This window comes from Gadus chalcogrammus, chromosome 8, assembly GCF_026213295.1.
Source record: "Gadus chalcogrammus isolate NIFS_2021 chromosome 8, NIFS_Gcha_1.0, whole genome shotgun sequence".
Taxonomy (NCBI): domain Eukaryota; kingdom Metazoa; phylum Chordata; class Actinopteri; order Gadiformes; family Gadidae; genus Gadus; species Gadus chalcogrammus.
Genome location: NC_079419.1, coordinates 12,714,249 through 12,736,589, shown reverse-complemented (window position 1 = coordinate 12,736,589; position 22,341 = coordinate 12,714,249). Strand labels below are relative to the sequence as shown.

General features: G+C 40.1%; 2 protein-coding genes across 7 annotated transcripts; both read right to left on the bottom strand.

The window, feature by feature from the left end:
* Positions 1-1,563: 1,563 nt before the first annotated feature.
* On the bottom strand, positions 1,564-16,078 carry LOC130387780 (interferon-inducible GTPase 5-like). 6 transcript variants are annotated; one of them, XM_056597041.1, is made up of 7 exons: positions 15,683-15,917; positions 7,066-7,120; positions 6,915-6,980; positions 4,987-5,052; positions 4,133-4,347; positions 3,797-3,970; positions 1,564-3,559 (listed from the first exon to the last, which is right to left on the bottom strand). In XM_056597041.1, exons 1-7 carry the CDS (start codon positions 15,732-15,734, stop codon positions 2,931-2,933), a joined length of 1,257 nt encoding a protein of 418 aa, XP_056453016.1. In that variant the 5' UTR covers positions 15,735-15,917; the 3' UTR covers positions 1,564-2,930. The 6 variants fall into 6 exon arrangements, with proteins under 6 accessions (XP_056453016.1, XP_056453013.1, XP_056453015.1 ...); XM_056597038.1 differs by having other exon boundaries at positions 1,565-3,559; positions 3,797-4,347; positions 15,683-15,910; XM_056597040.1 differs by lacking the exon at positions 15,683-15,917 and adding an exon at positions 11,773-13,305 and having other exon boundaries at positions 1,566-3,559; positions 3,797-4,347.
* A 617-nt stretch (positions 16,079-16,695) lies between these two features.
* LOC130387434 (interferon-inducible GTPase 5-like) lies at positions 16,696-19,503 on the bottom strand. Its single transcript, XM_056596511.1, has 3 exons — positions 19,395-19,503; positions 18,455-19,002; positions 16,696-18,123 (listed from the first exon to the last, which is right to left on the bottom strand). Coding segments are annotated over exons 1-3 (1,161 nt in total). The 5' UTR covers positions 19,397-19,503; the 3' UTR covers positions 16,696-17,512.
* Positions 19,504-22,341: the final 2,838 nt, after the last annotated feature.

The window sequence follows — 22,341 nt, the reverse complement described above, 5'->3', positions numbered from 1 at the left end:
TAACCATTCTATTGATATTAGTATACTCTTCTTGTGCCTTTGCCTTGGATGCTCTTGTACGACTGTTTGTCACTAGTGCTTTCTTCTCTTTTCTTGTTTGGATTCTTTTTTGGGTTTCTGTAGATATCCACTCCTTTTGCTGGAATTTCCTGTAGCCAACCACTTCTTGGCATGTGGATATTAGTGCGTCTTTAATATGTTGCCACTGACTGTCGATGCTGTTTTCGTCTTCAAGTAGGTCCTGGAGAACTTCAAATTTGTTTGATAGTTTCAGTCTGAATTCCCCTTGTTTTTCTGCGTCCCTCAATAGGCTCACGTTGTATTTCTGTCTGTTAGCTGTTGTCTCCGTCTTGTTCTTCTTGAGCTTGAGTTTCAGTCTAGCAGTTAACAAATGATGGTCAGATGCTACATCTGCCCCCCTTTTAACTCTCACATCCTGTAGTGATCTTCTGAACTTCTTGCTTATGCAGATGTGATCTATTTGGTTCTCTGTTGTGTGGTCTGGTGATACCCATGTTGCTTTGTGTATCCTCTTATGTGGGAAGATGCTGCCTCCGATAACAAGCTTGTTCAGTGCGCAGATATCCATGAACTTCTCTCCGTTTTCGCTTGCTTCTCCAAGTCCATGTGTTCCCATCACCTCCTCATATCCGATGTTTACTTTTCCTACCTTTGCATTAAAGTCACCCATGAGGACGGTGGTATCTTTCTCTGGATATTTGTCCAGGATGTTCTGAAGCCTGTCGTAGAACTCCTCTTTTTCTTCTTCTTCACTGGGGTTCGTTGGTGCGTAGCATTGGATGACATTCATCTTTATCTTCTCCTTTGTTGTTCTGAACGATGCTGTGATGATCCTTGGTCCATGGGCCTCCCATTCTATCAGTGCTCTCTGTGCGGCTCTTGATAGCATGAGGGCTACCCCTTCTGTGTGTGGGGCATGGTCATCTTCATGGCCCGAGTAAATCAGCAGCTCTCCACTCATTAATCTTTTCTGGCCTGATTGTGTCCATCTTGCCTCGCTGATGCCCATTAGTACAAGATTATAGTTTTTCATCTCTTGTGCTATTTGAAAGGTTTTCCCTGTTTGATACATTGTTCTTACATTCCATGTTCCAATGGTAATGTTTTTCCTGGTTGAGAGAAGGATGGTCGGTCCTGTGGCTTCCAGGGGCTCCTGGCTTTCACCACACAACGTCATTTGTCTTCTAGCTGAAGAGCTACTCTCTCCCAGGGCCGTGTCCTCTCTTAGTTCTCTTGTCGACGTTTCTGTAACTGCAAGTGTTTTACAGGGTGGGGTTGTTGGCCCCACGCCCAACCCCCAACCTGGAGGACCAGGTTGTGTGTGTGTGTGTGTGTGTGTGTGTGTGCGTGCGTGCGTGCGTGCGTGCGTGCGTGTGTATAACACACTATTTTATATTGAAATGCGACGTCGTAATCCAGTGTTCATGAAAACGTATAGTGTTTGCTTTTGGCGACTGGGTTGGCTCTCAGATATACGTGTTTCTAACAAGATGATATCATTAAATTTACATAAGGTTGTTATCCATTGTTATCCATAACAGTGGCTATAATTGTTGTAAAGCTAGAATCTGTTAGAATAAAAAATGAAAATAATGAATCCACGCGCTCTCTATGAGTGACTTGGTGGAAAAAATACTTAAACCCTTCAACAAAACACGAGCAGTAGAGAAAGATAACGATTTAAAAGATAAAGACTTTATTATCACTTGCAAACACGTAATTACAATTGGTTTGACAAAGAATTCAGGTTATATTTCCATTAAGTGTGAATTTCCCCTACATCCCCTGACCAATCACAACACCCTATGCATCGGGCCTAGAAATTGGACATCTCGCCCAATTAACTAAATGCACTTATGGTCCTTCTCCGAACTCTCAGATTACAAAGTAAATAGTTTATTAAATAATACAGTTATGTCATATGTAGACAGAGCAGTGAGATACTGTGATTAAAATCACCATCGTCACCTTATTAAGCTAAAACAGTAAGCTAAAAGCCCCGGCAGGGCAAACCGGACACCGACGCGAAGCGTGGACGGTAATATGTAGGCTATACATCATGTGGGCAGAAATATGTATATTACCCCCTTTACCAAGCTGTATTGATTCAATATTCGATCAAATTGCTTTTGCAAAATATGGGTTGCGTCCTGAGACCAGTCTTTACAGTGTTTGTTGGGATATTTGTGTGGAAATAGTTGAAATGCATATCAAAGTGCTTGAAAAGCATGACAAAGTGCTAGCGATTGTATCTAATCTGTTGTTGTAGGCTAATAATCACAAAATCTTGTCATGGTTAATCCATTTTAATACAAATGTAAGAAATAAAAAAATACAAAAATAATCGCTCCATTAATTGGCTAAAGGAAAATACAATTGAACTTGGCATCAGATCAAACAAAAAAGTAAGTCAATGTATCATGGTAATTGATAATGAGATGAAATAGAAAGACAAGAGAAATAAGATTTGCTCTTGTTATGCCTCATTGTTATCCATTTCAGCAGCAGAAATTGTTATAAAGCTGTTATCTATTATTATATAACAAAATGTATAAATTTTCTCCTCCAGTGACTGTAAAAATATCTAATCATCAATATATAATTATTATATTACCATTGGCCTTTGGGTTCAGGGCCCTGTCGTGGCCCTGCCCCTGGGCACTGGCCCCGTTAGCCCTGCTGTGGATAATACATGCCTGGACATATCATGCCCGTTAAAACCATTATAACCAATCATTTTCCCAATGTCATGGTTCACCAGTAATTAAACTAAACACGTGAGGAATGAATAAAAACACTTTCTACTAATGACTATTGAATTGAGTTTTCTCTTATTGCGTTTTAAAAGGTTTGTTTTAATTGAAGTGTTCATTGTTCCTCATTGCTAAACGCTAGAGCATGACCTGACATTACTTAATGGTCAATGCCTTCGTCACAATATTTTCTGCGTCAACAGATAGCTCGTTAAGATTAGACTCCAAAAACATGTAAATTATAGTGAAAGATAGTGCAGCTGCTATTGGGATTCCAATAAGAGGAATCAATCTGGAACCTTCCTCTGCTGCCAAACTAGTCAGAATAAGTGTAGCAGATTTCAGCATAAAAATAATTACCTCTTTTGTTACATCCTTTCCAGAACAAAAACAATTCAACATTGCCATTAATTCATCTAAAGGTGTATTTGTAGCACTGGAACATTTCTCCAACGACCTTTTATCAAGACCAAACCCCAACAAATAGTCTCGAATAACCTTGACCAGAATGCCTACATCAAACACAATGGAAATCCCTGCGATAGGTATAGCTGCGACAGTTGCAGACAGTAAAGCATAGAGCCATATTTTTGAATGGAATACCTCTTTCTTCTTGTCAATGGTGCTTTTGCAGATGTTGGGAAGGGCTAATATCAGGACATCTCTCTTGTGTGAAGGAAGCTCCCTCTCCATGGTGTCCTGGAGGGCGCGGAACTCGTACAAATGGAGATCAAAACTAGACACCAGGAAGACCTGAGGAGACGCCACACCTTGTCCTTTAAGTCCTGTAGGAAAAGGAATAGATGTTGAACTTAATGTGGTCATCAATTTGTGTGGGAATACATGTTTAAACTTCAATGTATCGACTGTACTGAGACTCAGCATTGCGTGGTCATATACATATAAGTTATCTAATTCAAGTAACATAAATATATAGATTAACTGAAACATTGAGAAGCGCTCCTTTGAAAAATGTGGAAATAATTCACATTCAGTCACTATAATAACTCAGAAAAGCCAACCTTGAATGCAGTATTCCCTGATTTCCTGAAGTTTCTTTTCTTCATCGTACTCCTTCTGCCTCCTTGACGCAGCATTTAGACTGCTGTCAATCTTAGAGTGGACAAAGTATAACTTCTTGCCCATTTTCGTGATCTCTTTAGCCAGCTTGGCATCATTCTCATTGAAGCGAGTATCTGATACGAGGATAAAAAAATCAAACTTTTCAAACTCAACGAGCTTCATGTACTGAACAGCTGGGTATCTGGGGGTTCCGATTCCCGGGAGATCCCATAATGCAACATTTGGGTATGTTGGATGTGGGTAAGCCTTAGGCTTCATGGTCGTTTCCACCTCACCAGTAGGCGCCGCTCGCTCATCTGTGTCGTCTATCCCCCTGAAGGCATTAATAAATGTGGACTTTCCAACTCCACTCTGTCCTGTGACAGCAATGTTCAGTGGAATATTATTTTCGTCTTCCAAATACTTTTGTAATATTGATGCAGCCAACGAAAAGTTCTTGTTTTCAATGGCCTTTTTAATATCTTCTACCACTTTGGATTCCTTGGCATTCCTATAAGAATAAGAATTATTCATATTATTCAAAATATTCAGAAAAATTAAGTTATTATTAAGTTATTATTATTTTGCCTGGGAGGTCAGGGAGAAACACTCAACTACACAGAAAGGGAAACACAGTCATGTTCCGCTCTGTTTTACTATTGGCTATTTACTGAGATATGACATTGGTTGTATTTATTTTAGAAATAAATGTCACAACACAACCATTGTGGTTGTGTTTGTGTCTTTTTCCTTTTTACAATATTAGTACAGGGAATAAGGGTATAAATAAATGCAAAGTTATACATTTAATTTGCAAAAATAAATGTATAGGTGAACACAAGCGGATGTAAATTTGCATAAATAAATATATATACAAATGAGAAGAAAATAAAAATGTTTTCATCCAGCCATTCTGCTATTCAGTCCGTTAAATTGTTTCACATATCCATCCATTGGACTACATTGACAGTGTCCTCAATTCCTTGCTTCTAAGCTTACTAATACAACCTGCAATTTTTGAATATTAAATTGGACTCAAACCACAATTAGTAAATATCTGTGATCAACCAGTGTCCAGGACTGGAGAAGACCCAGTGCTCCTCCACAAGAGACTCAGACAGCTGTTGGACTTATTTCAACCACTACTCACTTTAGGTCGGGTATTGATGAAGTTGATGAAACTGCAGTTGGAGGGCAGCTGCTGTTCTTGGAACCCCTGAGAATCAACATCAGAGTTAGGGTTAGGGTATCATTGCTATAGATGTTTTCAATCATATATTCACTTCGAGGGCAGTCCTCACATTTTGTTGCTTTGTTTATGTTGATGCTTTGAAAGTTGATCCGGTACAAGCGTCTCTAAAAGACAGAATGTGAATGTGACAGGAAAGCTCCTTTAAGAGCAGGCAGTGGGTAGGAGGGGCCTCGAGATAATAGTTAACACACGTGGTTTCCAAGAAACCACCGCTGGACGAGGAAAACACAACTGAAACTAGAAAAATATGGGGTCAGAACAGTCTCATTAATAAGGAATGCACAGAGAGAAGGATTCACAACTGTATTTTGTGATTTATATATAAATTACTCCCTTCTCACAAATACATTTCAATGCACACACACAAATGGATATCGGTATGTATAAATGTAAAATGTATCCATAAACAAAAATAAGTTTCACGGGGGGGGAGGGGGGGGGGGGGAAACAAGTCTTTTGGCCATGGTGGATCCAGATCTGTTCCGGAGCCTTTCAGCACCTCGGGCAACAGCGCAGGGTGGCCAGGTCCTGCAAAAAACGTCCTGCCCACATACCGTTCAAAATCCACCCAAAATGTCCTAGAAGCATCCCAAATAAAAAAGACATTCCATTTTGGCCAATGTTTTGAAAGTTATAATATTTGAGGGAATTTTTTATTTTTTTTGTTCTTGTTTTAGCAGCGAAATGCATTGTGTATGTGTGTGTGTGTGTGTGTGTGTGTGTGTGTGTGTGTGTGTGTGTGTGTGTATCACACTATTTTATATTGAAATGCGACGTCGTAATCCAGTGTTCACGAAAACGTATAGTGTTTGCTTTTGGCGACTGGGTTGGCTCTCAGATATACGTGTTTCTAACAAGATGATATCATTAAATTTACATAAGGTTTAATAACACAAACGCAGGAAACAAGTGAGCTGCTAGCTTAGCCAAAGCAGCGACCCTAGCAACCTGACGTCGTTGAAACATGCGAGCGAGCCGATGAAATCTTCCTAATAACTATAAAACTAAAGATCAGACACAATCACTGACTGAAGATCATGCAAGTAAAAAGTATGTTTCTCGCTAGAAATTCTATTAGAAACACGTTTAACGGTGAATCGGTCCTAAAATATTGCATTTCCCAATCAGATAATAAAGATTAATAAAGATCATACACATTCACTGACTGAAGATTATGCAAGGAAAATGTACATTTCTCCCTAGAAATGTCATTAGAAACACGTTTAATGGTGTATCTGTCCTAAAATATTGCATTTCCCATTCAGATAATAACGATTAATATAGGCTACGTAACAATTTCACCAAATGCTAGGAGAACGTATCGCCCCCTGTTGGTGCTATTCCCCCATTCATTTCGAATGGAGAAGAAAGCGTGTTCAGGGTGACGCTTTGCTCGAGCAAAGCCTGACCCTGAACACGTCTTGCGATGTGGACAAACGTATCTATTTTACTATGGAGGTAGATTTGTGTCTTTATTATGCAATCAAAAATAATAGGTTTGAGAGCAAAACTTTCCACACTGCAATCAAAAAATAGGTTTGAAAGCAAAACTTTACACACTGAAATAAAAATGTTTTCATCCAGCCATTCTGCTATTCAGTCCGTTAAATTGTTTCACATATCCATCCATTGGACTACATTGACAGTGTCCTCAATTCCTTGCTTCTAAGCTTACTAATACAACCTGCAATTTTTGAATATTAAATTGGACTCAAACCACAATTAGTAAATATCTGTGATCAACCAGTGTCCAGGACTGGAGAAGACCCAGTGCTCCTCCACAAGAGACTCAGACAGCTGTTGGACTTATTTCAACCACTACTCACTTTAGGTCGGGTATTGATGAAGTTGATGAAACTGCAGTTGGAGGGCAGCTGCTGTTCTTGGAACCCCTGAGAATCAACATCAGAGTTAGGGTTAGGGTATCATTGCTATAGATGTTTTCAATCATATATTCACTTCGAGGGCAGTCCTCACATTTTGTTGCTTTGTTTATGTTGATGCTTTGAAAGTTGATCCGGTACAAGCGTCTCTAAAAGACAGAATGTGAATGTGACAGGAAAGCTCCTTTAAGAGCAGGCAGTGGGTAGGAGGGGCCTCGAGATAATAGTTAACACACGTGGTTTCCAAGAAACCACCGCTGGACGAGGAAAACACAACTGAAACTAGAAAAATATGGGGTCAGAACAGTCTCATTAATAAGGAATGCACAGAGAGAAGGATTCACAACTGTATTTTGTGATTTATATATAAATTACTCCCTTCTCACAAATACATTTCAATGCACACACACAAATGGATATCGGTATGTATAAATGTAAAATGTATCCATAAACAAAAATAAGTTTCACGGGGGGGGAGGGGGGGGGGGGGGAAACAAGTCTTTTGGCCATGGTGGATCCAGATCTGTTCCGGAGCCTTTCAGCACCTCGGGCAACAGCGCAGGGTGGCCAGGTCCTGCAAAAAACGTCCTGCCCACATACCGTTCAAAATCCACCCAAAATGTCCTAGAAGCATCCCAAATAAAAAAGACATTCCATTTTGGCCAATGTTTTGAAAGTTATAATATTTGAGGGAATTTTTTTTTTTTTTTGTTCTTGTTTTAGCAGCGAAATGCATTGTGTATGTGTGTGTGTGTGTGTGTGTGTGTGTGTGTGTGTGTGTGTGTGTGTGTGTATCACACTATTTTATATTGAAATGCGACGTCGTAATCCAGTGTTCACGAAAACGTAGTGTTTGCTTTTGGCGACTGGGTTGGCTCTCAGATATACGTGTTTCTAACAAGATGATATCATTAAATTTACATAAGGTTTAATAACACAAACGCAGGAAACAAGTGAGCTGCTAGCTTAGCCAAAGCAGCGACCCTAGCAACCTGACGTCGTTGAAACATGCGAGCGAGCCGATGAAATCTTCCTAATAACTATAAAACTAAAGATCAGACACAATCACTGACTGAAGATCATGCAAGTAAAAAGTATGTTTCTCGCTAGAAATTCTATTAGAAACACGTTTAACGGTGAATCGGTCCTAAAATATTGCATTTCCCAATCAGATAATAAAGATTAATAAAGATCATACACATTCACTGACTGAAGATTATGCAAGGAAAATGTACATTTCTCCCTAGAAATGTCATTAGAAACACGTTTAATGGTGTATCTGTCCTAAAATATTGCATTTCCCATTCAGATAATAACGATTAATATAGGCTACGTAACAATTTCACCAAATGCTAGGAGAACGTATCGCCCCCTGTTGGTGCTATTCCCCCATTCATTTCGAATGGAGAAGAAAGCGTGTTCAGGGTGACGCTTTGCTCGAGCAAAGCCTGACCCTGAACACGTCTTGCGATGTGGACAAACGTATCTATTTTACTATGGAGGTAGATTTGTGTCTTTATTATGCAATCAAAAATAATAGGTTTGAGAGCAAAACTTTCCACACTGCAATCAAAAAATAGGTTTGAAAGCAAAACTTTACACACTGAAATCAAAAAATAGATTTGAGACCAAAACTATCGACACTGCAATCAAAAAATGTTTTATTGCAAGATAAATTAATGTGATAAAAAAAATATTAATGGGAATCCAAAAGTTTTGTTTGCAAACCCAAAAGTTTTGTTTGCAAATCCAAAAGTTTTGTTTGCGAATCCAAAAGTTTTGTTTGCGAATCAAAAAGCTTTGTTTGCGAATCCTAAAGTTTTGCTTGCGAATCCAAAAGCTTTGCTTGCTGTTGAGCTGAATCTCGTTGGCGGGACCTACGCCGAAAGATGTAAGACACGTCTCTATTGGCCAGTCTCGATCAGAGTGACAGCTTGGCAACATCCACAGTTAGTAACGAGAGAGGGAGTTCTATTTCATTTAGGCTACGCCGTCTAGGCTTCGCCTTATGGGCTTGTCCCGTGCGCGCGCTTGCGCGCCCTGAAAATTCCGTAGGCCTCCCTGTCAGCCGACAAGGAGACCAGGAGAGCAGGGCGATGTTGTTGACCGTCGCCGCGGATTGAGAGGCACAAACGAACACCCTGTCCTTCAGGCCGACAATCTGCTTCTGGAGGCGGTCGGGGGGCAGCGGCTTTTCGGATGTTGCCAAGCTGTCACTCCGATCGAGACTGGCCAATAGAGACGTGTCTTACATCTTTCGGCGTAGGTCCCGCCCACGAGATTCAGCTCAACAGCAAGCAAAGCTTTTGGATTTGCAAGCAAAACTTTAGGATTCGCAAACAAAGCTTTTTGATTCGCAAACAAAACTTTTGGATTCGCAAACAAAACTTTTGGATTTGCAAACAAAACTTTTGGGTTTGCAAACAAAACATTTGGATTCCCATTAATATTTTTTTTATCACATTAATTTATCTTGCAATAAAACATTTTTTGATTGCAGTGTCGATAGTTTTGCTCTCAAATCTATTTTTTGATTGCAGTGTGGAAAGTTTTGCTCTCAAACCTATTATTTTTGATTGCATAATAAAGACACAAATCTACCTCCATATTTTACGCCTTGGCGTGATCCCGTGTTGGCGGATAATGTAGGTGTAACACGTTATTTTACGTTGAAATGGACGTAATCCAGTGTTCACGAAAGCGTACACTGTCAATATTATGGAGTTAGAATCATGCCAAAACCCCACACACACGCAAAACGTGTTTTACTCACGCACAACGATTCACACACACACAAAACGTGTTTTACTCACGCACAACGATTCACACTAGGGATGCAAACAATTAATCGATTATCGATTAATTGTCGATAAGAGATTACTCGATTAAAATAAATTACTTGCAATTAATCACATTTTTTACCCGTAATTCCCCAACCGTCCACGTGAGGGCGCGCTTGACGCCAGACGTACTTGACGCACACGCGGGAACACAAGCGGGATCACAAGCGAAGCAGAAGACAAACGAAAAGCGGGACACTACTAGCTGTGTTCGAAATCGTTCCCTATCATGGATGTAGTGCACTAAATAGGGTGCACGCCATTTTCTAGGGTGTTCGAATTCTCAGTGGTCCACTATATAGTGGACTTAAAATAGGGTACATACGATGTTCCCTACATGTTACTCCCGTATACCACAATGCAATGCTGTTGTATTTTTCCAGGGGAGAAGAAGCCGAATAACCGCGAAAACGAATACATTTAATGATGGAGTCTCCGGCTTTCGTTTAGAAATGTCAGCAATTTATTTGGGATTTAACATAGAATATTTAACATTCAAAATTAATTAAACAAGGAAATGTAACATTCAACATCAATACAACCTCCAGCTTTCGTCGTGAGTGCCCGGTTTGTTTACTTGATGTGGGCGCATCTGTCTGCGTCGCACAAATACCCGGCGCATTTACTGACGCAAATGACGTTTAGAAATGTTTAGCGTAGTGTCCGAATTCTCGTTCCCTATTCCCTATAAAGTGCACTATATCATGTACACTATATAGGGAATAGGGAACGAGTGTATAGGGAACGATTTCGAACACAGCTAGTGACACGATGAAGAGGGCAAAACGGAGTGCAGTATGGAGCCACTTTAAGTTAGTTAATGACGACAAAGACGCCAAATGCACAATATGTGGAAGTATTTTGACAAATGTACTTATTGTAAGTCGCTTTGGATAAAAGCGTCTGCTAAATGCCCTAAATGTAAATGTATTTTAAAGTACAACAACTAAACGACTTTGTTGAATTAACACCTAAATGTGTCACATTCAGAAGGAAATTCAGCTTCTCAGAAGAATTGCCGCTTATCAATTAATCGATCATCGATCGATAAGATGAAACAACTATCGATTAATGAATTACTCGATAATTTGCATCCCTAATTCACACACACGCAGTGTGGTTTGCAAATACAAAACATCATTCACAAACTAATGCATTTTGCTTCAGAAACAAATGCATTATGTTTTACACATACAAAGAAACATATTTCTTCAATTACAAAAAAATATCATCCAAGCAGGGTTGGGATGGGACAAAAATTCACCCCTGGCATTTTCTGTCCAGACCAGCCCACTACATTATCAGCACTAGGGGTGGGACGGGACGAACGGGAATTAGTACCCTGTATGTACTTTATTAAAACAATTTAATCAAGTACATACATCCGAATAATAGTACAGCACTGCAAATAGCAGTTGTTGCTTTTTTTTGTTTTTGTTTTTCAAGTTTGTGTCTCTTGTGCTGCTGACAAGAAAGGTGGAGAAACCTGAACAGGAAGTTAACAGACATCCTGCGGTCGCTGCATCTCCAACCCCCATATCTACATATCTACAAAACCCTTCTTAAATATCACACTTGATCCAACGCTAAATTCTCTCTTGCAGTTTTTAGTCTGTGAATGTGAAAATCTTTCGGTGTAAGCCCAGCATTAGTTAAAACCAGACTCGGACAATAATAACAAAATATCCTGACAAAAATCTAAATAGAAACATATTACAGACAGTAGCAGCATTAGAGCTGAAACTCATTTGTTTCAACTGTGACTCAGTCATTGTGAAACCATAAATAGAGAATATAATTTTTGTTATCTGTAGCTGCGAGAAAAAGTCTAAGAGATGAATTACAGGTCTGAACAGATATGCATTCTCATATTAGACAATAGACTTTTTCACACAGCCATGGATAAAAACAAAAAATATAAATTTATGGTTATATTTAGGTCAATATATATATTGCCCTACTTCCTCTTCCGCAGCCAGCCAGCTACACTCCTCACCAAATTCATGACCTGCAAGAAACAGCAAACAGAACTTGTACTCAGTATCTGTGTACTGAGTGACAAGTATATGTAGACTTTTTGTGACGTAGTGACACTTAGTGAACCAATTTGTCCGTCATGAAGGATGACTTAAGTCTCAAAAGAGCCTACCTGCATAACTGTTAATTGAGCTTAAAAGAAATGCAGATGTTTGAAATTAAAATCATCAATATGAATTGTCCCATCAATATGTCCCGTGCGCAAGTGCGCACGGGACAAGCCCATAAGGCGAAGCTTAGACTGCTACGCCTACAATCATAGAACTAGAGTTATAATAACATAACTATCGTTCTGAGGGAGGGGGAGGGGTTAAACGGAACTCGGAGGAGAAGCTAATGGTGTGTTCCTGAATCCTCAAACGCCAGTCTTCCGAGTTGAAAGTCGAAGATCTCCCAGCTTTCTTGCGGCATTTCTCGAAGGCACGCCCGCGTTTTTTCTTCATCTTTCGAAAATCTGAGAGTAGACCGAGAGCAGTGATGACGCTCTCAACAAAATGGCTGGTTTTTTAATATTTGTACAACGTAGGTCATTTTATTGTCGATTTTAAATGCTCTTACACACTATTCTTACACACATTGCTACTTTATTCCGGTCACCAATTGATACATTGCATGGTCTTGTGGCTGTGCATGCAATACAATGTAAAGTTGTGTTTGTTTTCGGGCTGGTTTTGCTAAAGAGGCTAATGTAGCCAGGGTGCGAACTACGGGGGGGGGCCAGGGGAGTCTCAGCCCCCCTTAATGAGACATGAGCCCCCCTGATAACATGATTTGTGAAATTTTGGGGGGGTCTCTAAAATATTGTCAAAATGCTGTTTTTTCCCATACATTTCCTATTTGTTTTGGTATTGCATAATCATGGATCACGTGTAAAATGTGGCTATTTTTAATCTATGATTTGCGCTTGAGGGTGATTCATCATCTTCATAAAGATACCCGGCCTGCTTGCAATTATTGTCCTCACCATTGAAGCGTGGGGGCGCTATGTCTTAAACGTCACTTAAAATCTGACATCGGAGAGCCGCTGGACCCGCGCAATTTCGTATTAAATGTTTTGCAGTCATGTCTAAAAGAAAACAGGGAAACCTACTCGCAAATTTCGGATTTACAAAGAAATCGAAGACGAATGACTCTGAGGAGCAGCAAGAGGCGAGTTCTTGGGCAGATGCTAGCTTGGGGACAACCGACACCACCACCGCTGCACTCGCGGGGACTGCTGCCGGTCAAAGCCCGCCCACAGCCGACAGCTCAGGGCAGGGGTGGACTGGTCATCTGGCATACCGGGCATCGTCCCGGTGGGCCGTTGACCCAATGTGGGCCGGTCTGGCCCGCTATGTTTTGTTTTTTTCTCTCTCTCTAAATTCCCTCCAATTGGGCCAGCCAATGGGCAACAGAGGGCTAGCAGTGTGTGGCCAGCATCGACACATATTATTGGTCTATGTTTGTCATCGTCAATCAATCATGGGCTGACAGGCTCAGAGAGCCCTGACAGTGCCGTCAATCACAACACAAACCAGGGTGGGCTGGACCCAGGGGTGGACTGGGACAAAAATTCACCCCTGGCATTTTCTGTCCAGACCAGCCCACTACATTATCAGCACTAGGGGTGGGACGGGACGAACGGGAATTGCTGGGCGATATGGACCAAAAGTCATATCTCGATATCTTCAAGCAGAATATCGATATAAGATAAATATCGATATTTGTCGAGGGGGGGGGGGGGGGGGGTTGCTCCGTGCGCAGATTTGATATGACTATTTCTACTGTTCGGAATTGAATACAGTTTGATGGTTGAATAAACCGTGGACTAGACACTGCATCCGCCTCGTATTAGAGAACATTATAATATATAACATCACGGCCAAAAGCTTTGTGCGCCTCCGAAATATTATGAACCGTAACGACTGCGTGGGGGGGGCGGACATGACATGCTATTTTATGTATTCTTTAATATAGGTATTAGTGGGCAACTAACACAGTATTCAAAGACGTTCCCGAAATTCTGCCGTGCAGCCACGGTAGAACACACGGAAGGCATGTCGCAGTTCATGTTCATGTACTTCAGCGAGTCAAAGCCAAAGTTCCTTTCCCCCAATTTCCTTCTCAACCATGGCTCAGATAACCCCCAATACAGTCTTGTTGTGGAAATACAAGAGACGTCAAAGAACCGACAAGAAACACTTGCGTTACAGTGTGTGTGTTCACACACACATGTGGCGCTCGCACGGTCGTGTATCATTGGCGGGCCAACGTCTCTGGGCGGGCCAGGCAGAGTAAGGGGAGGAGCTTAGATGCTTTGTGACAGACCAAGACATTCCAGATCAGCGCGCTTGAGCCTCCGTTTTTTCAAAGGCGAGCAGAACAGCTAGTGCTCGTTTTATACCAAACGCAAGTTTTAGCCACTGGGGAACCATAGGCAGGCTAGGGGAACTCATATTTATGTTAGAAAACCTCATAAAGTGAGATTTTCATGTCATGGGACCTTTAATGTTTTATCTCGTTTCATATCGCGTTTGAAAAAATATCGATATATTTTAAATATCGATATATCGCCCAGCCCTACCCTGTATGTACTTTATTAAAACAATTTAATCAAGTACATACATCCGAATAATAGTACAGCACTGCAAATAGCAGTTGTTGCTTTTTTTTGTTTTTGTTTTTCAAGTTTGTGTCTCTTGTGCTGCTGACAAGAAAGGTGGAGAAACCTGAACAGGAAGTTAACAGACATCCTGCGGTCGCTGCATCTCCAACCCCCATATCTACATATCTACAAAACCCTTCTTAAATATCACACTTGATCCAACGCTAAATTCTCTCTTGCAGTTTTTAGTCTGTGAATGTGAAAATCTTTCGGTGTAAGCCCAGCATTAGTTAAAACCAGACTCGGACAATAATAACAAAATATCCTGACAAAAATCTAAATAGAAACATATTACAGACAGTAGCAGCATTAGAGCTGAAACTCATTTGTTTCAACTGTGACTCAGTCATTGTGAAACCATAAATAGAGAATTGAATTTTTATTATCTGTAGCTGCGAGAAAAAGTCTAAGAGATGAATTACAGGTCTGAACAGATATGCATTCTCATATTAGACAATAGACTTTTTCACACAGCCATAGATAAAAACAAAAAATATAAATGTATGGTTATATTTAGATCAATATATATATTGCCCTACTTCCTCGTCCGCAGCCAGACAGCTACACTCCTCACCAAATTCATGACCTGCATGAAACAGCAAACAGAACTTGTACTCAGTATCTGTGTACTGAGTGACAAGTAGCCATGTAGACTTTTTGTGACGTAGTGACACTTAGTGAACAAATTTGTCCGCCATGAAGGATGACTTAAGTCTCAAAAGAGCCCTAAGGCCTACCTGCATAACTGTTAATTGAGCTTAAAAGAAATGCAGATGTTTCAAATTAAAATCATCAATATGAAAATCTTCAACCAGGAAATAAACCTTTGTTTATTGGGCTAATATGTTGTCACAAGTATGCAGTTAATTAGTTCACATCACATCACCTAATTTCATTGTACAACTGAGAACATCTCTTTCGTGCATATGACAATAAACACTTTGAATTCAATTGAATTGAATCACATTCAATGTAAAAACGTTTTGTTTTGGACATTTCTCAAAATGTAGCATAGCTAGCCCCAGGCTAACGTTACTTAGCATATTTGCCTCCACTCGCTCGTCTCCCGGCGCAGCAGCACCAGCTGGGGTGTTGACCCCGGCTCCAAATAGGTGTGTAAATTTTGAACATTTAGCAGCTTCCACCTCCAGAGAGTCGCAGTTTTTCAGCGCTATCCGGGCGTTTCTTACGCTTATCCATTTTCAGCTCCGTCCCGACTCCCACGACTCCGGCCCATGCCATGCGGTCCAGCCCACCCTGGTTTGTGTTGTGATTGACAGCACTGTCAGGGCTCTCTGAGCCTGTCAGCCCATGATTGATTGACGATGACAAACATAAACCAATAATATGTGAGAGGCCGTTGATGACGGTAATGACACTGACAGCAAGACCCGCAATAGACTGCGTGAAAACAGCCTCTCCTCGCTCTTTTTTGTGGATCTTAATCGACCCCTTTGGAGAGATTCGACCCAGCACCCTTCATCACATCCTGGATTAATTCAGGTCATCGCCTGTCCACATCATGGGCTTCTGGACCAACAGCAAAGGAAGCTGATCCCAGGCCTGTTTGGTCGCTTCTGTTTGAAGGTAAAAGCTAATCTGTATAAATGAATGCTAATTTGAGAGCTACAGAGCTAAAATGCTGTATTATTCTGTGTAGTCATGTGAATATTCCTCATAATTTATATTAATATTTCTATGAAAAATACAGCATTCTTTCTCAATAGCGCCCAGGTCATGTGACCTTATGACTCCCAATCAGTGGTGGATCACATGACTAAACAGGCTGATTAAGATTAAGACACACCTCTTTCTATTAGCTTTGAATGGTCCTCCCATAATAATAAATAATAAATAAGTCAATATAAATAACGCAACCAGTCAGCCTTTTAATACTCATTTTAATTTGAAAACCGGAAGCTGGTATTCTCTGTGCAGTTACCGTAAAGGTCGCAGTATGGGCGTACGTAAAATGTAAATTGTAGCGGCTGGCTCGACCGTGGTCAGATTTGATACGAGGGTTGGATGTGATATGTGCTTATATGTGCTGACATAAGGCAAGTAGGCACACAGGCTTGTAATAGTGGATGTAATAATGGATGTGTTTTGAGTAAGTCCTCGCTCTGAGGCACGCGCAAGCCCTCCCCCCCCCCCCCCATATAAGTGAGCCCCCCCCCCCCCCCCCCCCGAAATAGTTCGCACACTGAATGTAGCAAACAATGAACAACCATTAGCCAATTTCAAATCACATTCACAAAGACAAACAGGAACGCTATGAATGGAAAATCACCAAACCTTCATTTAAATTTAGTTTGTCATGGTATTAAAAAAAAAAGATCCAAAATTAACCAATTCACCAAGTTGGAGCCAGCACAGAATTGGGTTGAAAATGTGCTGGTTATAACGGATGTGTTTAGCAAATACACACAGGCTATCCCTACCTACACGGGACTAGCGAGCGGCCACAGTTGCCCCCAATGAACCAAAGAAAATTACCTGTCCATTCATTTGCTTAGGGAATTACAATTGAACCAAAAACCAAAAGCCTATGCAACATTTCGTTTCAACTTAACGATCTGGATCAGAGGATGTCTTGATGGGATGAAAAAGAAAGACAAAAAAATGGTGTTACTGTAATGCTGACATGCATTACGGTTTCATTAATCGGTGTAAAGCTGTAATCTGTTAGGTAAAATATCAAAAAATGTGTTCACTCTCCACCACTCTCTATTAGTGACCGTTAGTTCAGGTTATATCCTGTATATGTATAGTATAATATAGGCCTGGACATAGCATGCCAATCAAAACAAATATTTAACCAATCATTATCCCAACATCATGTTTTACCAGTAATGAAGATCAACTTGGAAGACATTAACAAACACACTTTATATGATTTACTATTGAGTTACCTTTTTTTCCCTTTTTTTTTCCCTTTTTTTCCCCCTTTGCATATTACACATTATTCAGTTTAAAGGTTCATTGTTCTACATTGCTAAAGGCTAATTTATTACCTGACATTAATTCATTTCAAATGCCTTCATCCGGACATTTTCTGTGTCAACAAATAGGCTGTCAAGAGCAGAACTCAAAAATGTGTAAATGAAAGTGAAGGAAATTGGGATTCCAAGACAGGGAATCCATGTGGAACCTTCCTTTGCTGCCTCACACAACATAACAAGTGGTAGAGAACGCAGCATTAAAACCACAAGCTTCTTAGTTAAATCATTTCCAGAATAAAGATACTTCATCACTGTCCTTAGATTCTCCAGAAGCTTGGCACTTGAGGGTTTCCCCATCGACTTTTTATTGAGACCAAACCCGAACAAATAGCTTCCAACAACACCGACCAGAACGCCTAAATCAGCAGCAATGGAAAGCCCTGGGATAGGTAAAGCTGCTACAAGTGCAGACATTAAAGCATAGTACTTTATTTGTGAACGGAAGACCTCTTTCTTCTTGTTAATGATGCTTTTGCAGAATTTGGGAAGGGCCAAGGTCAGAACATCACTTTTGTGTGAAGGAAGCTCTCTCTCCATGGTCTCCTGGAGGGCAGGGAAGTCGTACAAATGGAGATCAAAACTAGACACCAGGAAGACCTGAGGAAACGCCACACCTTGTTCTTCAAGTCCTGTTGGAAATGGAATACAGGTAGAACATACTGTGGTTAGAAAGGCTATTGGTAATGGATGTTTTAACTGTACCTTATCTGACTTAACTACGACTCATAAAAAAAGGTAATAATAAAGGCTCATCTGTACTGGGCATAGCAGATCAATTGTCAACATTCTGCTACTGCATAAGCTCTTCAACAGTTCTCATCCTGCTGATGAAAACATGTGGAAATATCTGGATCACTATCATTTTCAAAGATAGATCATTTTGAAATGTATGTAAAACAAAATGGTCTAAAACATTCCAAACAATATTATTAAATAATTCACTAACTGAGAAAAGCCAACCTTGAATGCAGTTTTCCCTGATTTTCTGTAGTGTCTTTTCTTCATCGTACTCCCTCTGGCTCCGTTTTGCATCACTTAGATTGTTATCAATCTTAGAGCGGACAAAGTAGAAATTCTTGTCCATTTTCTTGATCTCCTGAGCAAGCCTGGCATCATTCTCTCTGAAGCGACCAGCTGATACAATGATAAAAAAATCTACATTTTCAAACCAAGAGTGCTTCAGGTACTGATCAGCTGGGAATTTGGAGGTTCCTACTCCCGGTAGATCCCATAATGTAACATTTGGGTATATAGGATGTGGGTAAGACTCAGGCTTGGTCGTTTCCACACCAGTAGGGGCCGCTCTCTCATCTGCGTTGTCTATTCCCCTGAAGGCATTAACAAATGCGGACTTTCCAACTCCGCTCTCTCCTGTGATAGCAATATTCAGTGGAATTGTATTTGTATCTTCCAAATACTTGATGTTGATTATCGACACAGCTGAGACCAAGTCAACATTTTCCAGGGCGTTTTTAAGATCTTCAATCACTTTTGATTCCATGGCACTCCTTTAAGAATAAGAAAGACAAAATCCAGTCTTTATACTCCGACAGGTTAGTCAGAAACACTCAACTACAAAGCAACCACAGTCATGTTGCTCTCATTTTACTTTCGGTCATATACTGAGCTATCAGATGTGTGTCATGATGCTGTTCACATTCCCATGTAGGCCTACACAATGTACTTTCTGCGATTCATATTCATCTAGAAATGATTGTCACAACACAAACATTACGGTTTTAATCGTCACTGTTGCTCCCTGCTTGCAACATATTTTCTAGTCTGGGGAATACCGGAAAAGATAAATGTTGAAATACAGAAATATGAAAATACAATCTCAATACATATCATTCCTTTAGATATTCTTCACTTGAATATGCACTTGTACGGCAGAACTTACATTTTGTTGCTTTGTTGATGTCGATGCTTTGGAGGTCGTCTTTGTACAAGCGTCTCTAAAATACTGAAAGTGCAGGTTACAGGAGAGCCCCTATAAGAGCAGGCAGAGGATAGGAGGGGCCTCTGAGATAGAAGTCAACACACGTGGTTTCCAAGAAACCACGGCTGGTGGAGGAAAACACAACTGGAATTAAAATACATTTGCTCATGTCTTGGTTTATGACGCTGTATAGGCCTAAGTGTTCTAACAATCTGAATCAAAATCACTTTGCAGGCCCTCTTTATAATAATACACCAATGTTTTATTAAATATAATTTATTTTAACAATACAGCTGATGATAATGTATCGGTCTAAGGGCCAGCGTATTTTCCCTGAATGTAAAGTGAATTACATTATAATTAGCTATAATAACATAATTAGGTACATGATTTCATGGTTATAGCGAATCACGCATTTGAGAATTCTGTGTGTATGATGATCAGACACGAACTCGTGCAGGTCTGGACCATCAGCCTCCGTGGTACATTTATGATTTATGAACATTCACAAAATTACAAAGACATGGGCCTATAAGAATCAGTGGGACCTAGAAAATAGAATTTTTTTTATAATAAGGCGACTCTCAAGCAGTTCTTTTTACATGATCCGGGCCTATTCTTAATACATTTGGTGGCTTTAGCCTCTGTCAACCGGAGGAGAGGGAGGGGTGATAAGGGAACCAGCGCTGAATAGAACGCGCACTGTCTGCGCTGTGCTGCTGCTCATCTGATGTGGCTCTTACCCCTCCCCTCTCCTTCTCTGTCTCTCTCTCTGATCAAGTGCTCTTTACTTTTGTTGTAAAAGTTAAAGTTAAAGGCCTAGCGGAGACTAAAATTTAAATAACCACTGCCGCGCCGCCGCCGCGTGAGTCAACGTGTCATATAACTTAGCTGGCTGCGCCCTCTGGCGACAGCATCCTGACGTACAAATGAGCAGGGTGACGTCACAAATACGAAAATGTATTTGAAGCGGCATTTTGACCAGCTAATTCTGCCTTTGCTACATGGTTTGAAATGACCAGTAGGCCTACACGGTTTAAGGTATACAGTGCAGTTCTGCACGGTTTTGCATGTTTGCAAGGGCCCTAACATGTTACATATAGATTGCAAAACTGTTTACTTTAGACTATTATCATTTATTATTTGTATGTAGGCCTCTTTAGTTATTCATTATCTATGAAGGGTTATTTTTAACTGCCGGTTGAGAGCTTTAAAACCAAACATTTAACTACTCATTAATTCCCACCAAGCATTTGGGTATGGGTTCATAACAGTCTCATTAATAATGAATGCCCAGAGAAGGATTCACAAATGTATTTTGTGATTTATATATAAATTACTCTCTTCTCAGAAATACATTTCAATGCACACACAAATGGATATCCGTATGTATAAATGTAAAATAAATCCATAAACAAAAATAAGTTTCACAAACACATTTCTGATCCACTGCCTTTTTTAAATGAATGTAATATAAATCCATAAATATATTATTTTTTGTCAAAAATGTATTTGGATGTTGTTACATTTATATACAACCTGTTAAACTTGAATTAACAAGATGCTTTTCATTTGTGAACTTGTTTGTAATTATTCTTGAGACCCTCCTGACGTCGCTAGATTCACAAATGCATTTTTTTCAACAAGGAATTCTCTGTAGCCAATCAGATGCCGCCCTCGTTTTCTGCCTATAACATGACTGCAGTTACGACCTCTTCAGTCCAGCCTCCGAGCCTCCCGGTTCCCTCCGTCAAATGTCTATGGGAAATGGGAAACATGGTTTTTTTTAAGTACATTACAATCTCTAGGTGGCAAATAAGTAAAAGCTGTGTCACATTTTGAGCTACACACTTTTTGCATCTAGTTTCGATTGTTTTTTTTGGATTGTCGGTGCCGTTGTGGGTGTCAGATTGAATCGGCTGCCAGATCGACTCGGGGTCCTGCGCTTACAGATGACGTATCGAAACAAGCCAATGGACAAACCCGGAAGGGTTGTTTATAAACGGGGCTCAATCATGGACATAAAAAAAAGGCTCAATCCGTTTTCATTGAACGCAGCCCGTTTTTTCGCACAACAAAGCCATTGGAAACACGTCTAAAAGCACTGATGAATGCATATGTAACCCAGTTCCTGTTAAGGACTCTTATTCTGAAGGAGGAGAACGGAAGTGTCTGCGTGTGCTGTTTTGACTCCGTGTTGTGTGTGTGTGTGCTGTTTTGACTCCGCGTTGGGAGCGCTGGAAATAAAGTGGATCGCCCCGTTCAGTTTATGGAGTTAGCCGATTCTTCTTTTGTATATAACCCAGTATATGCATCAATAACTTGTACATTAGATTATTATTCATAGATTAGAAAACAAAATGAGATTGTTAATACTTGGGAATAACATGGGAATGAATGAAACGCGCATGCGCATTTAAAAGACAGCGTTTACAGGAAGTGCATCATTATTGCGCATCTAGGACCCCGAGTCGATCTGGCAGCCGAGTCAATCTGACACCCACACCGTTAAAGATAAAAAAAAATGCATTTGTGAATCCAGCCACGTCAGGATTCTCAAAAATCCACATAGAAATACAGACCAGTTCACACACAAATGCAAACAAGTTCACAAATGAAAAGCGTCTTGTAAATTCAAGTTTAACAGTTTGTATATATAATGTAACAACATCCAAATACATTTTGAGGAAGATTACAAATGTTTTTTTAATTCATATATATATGGATTTATATTACATTTATTTAAAACAAGGTGTTTGTGAAACTTATTTTTGTTTATGGACAAATTTTACATTTATACATACCAATATCCATTTGTGTGTGCATTGAAATGTATTTGTGAGAAGATAGTAATTTATTTATAAATCAAAAAATACATTTGTGAATCCTTCTCTGTGCATTCATTATT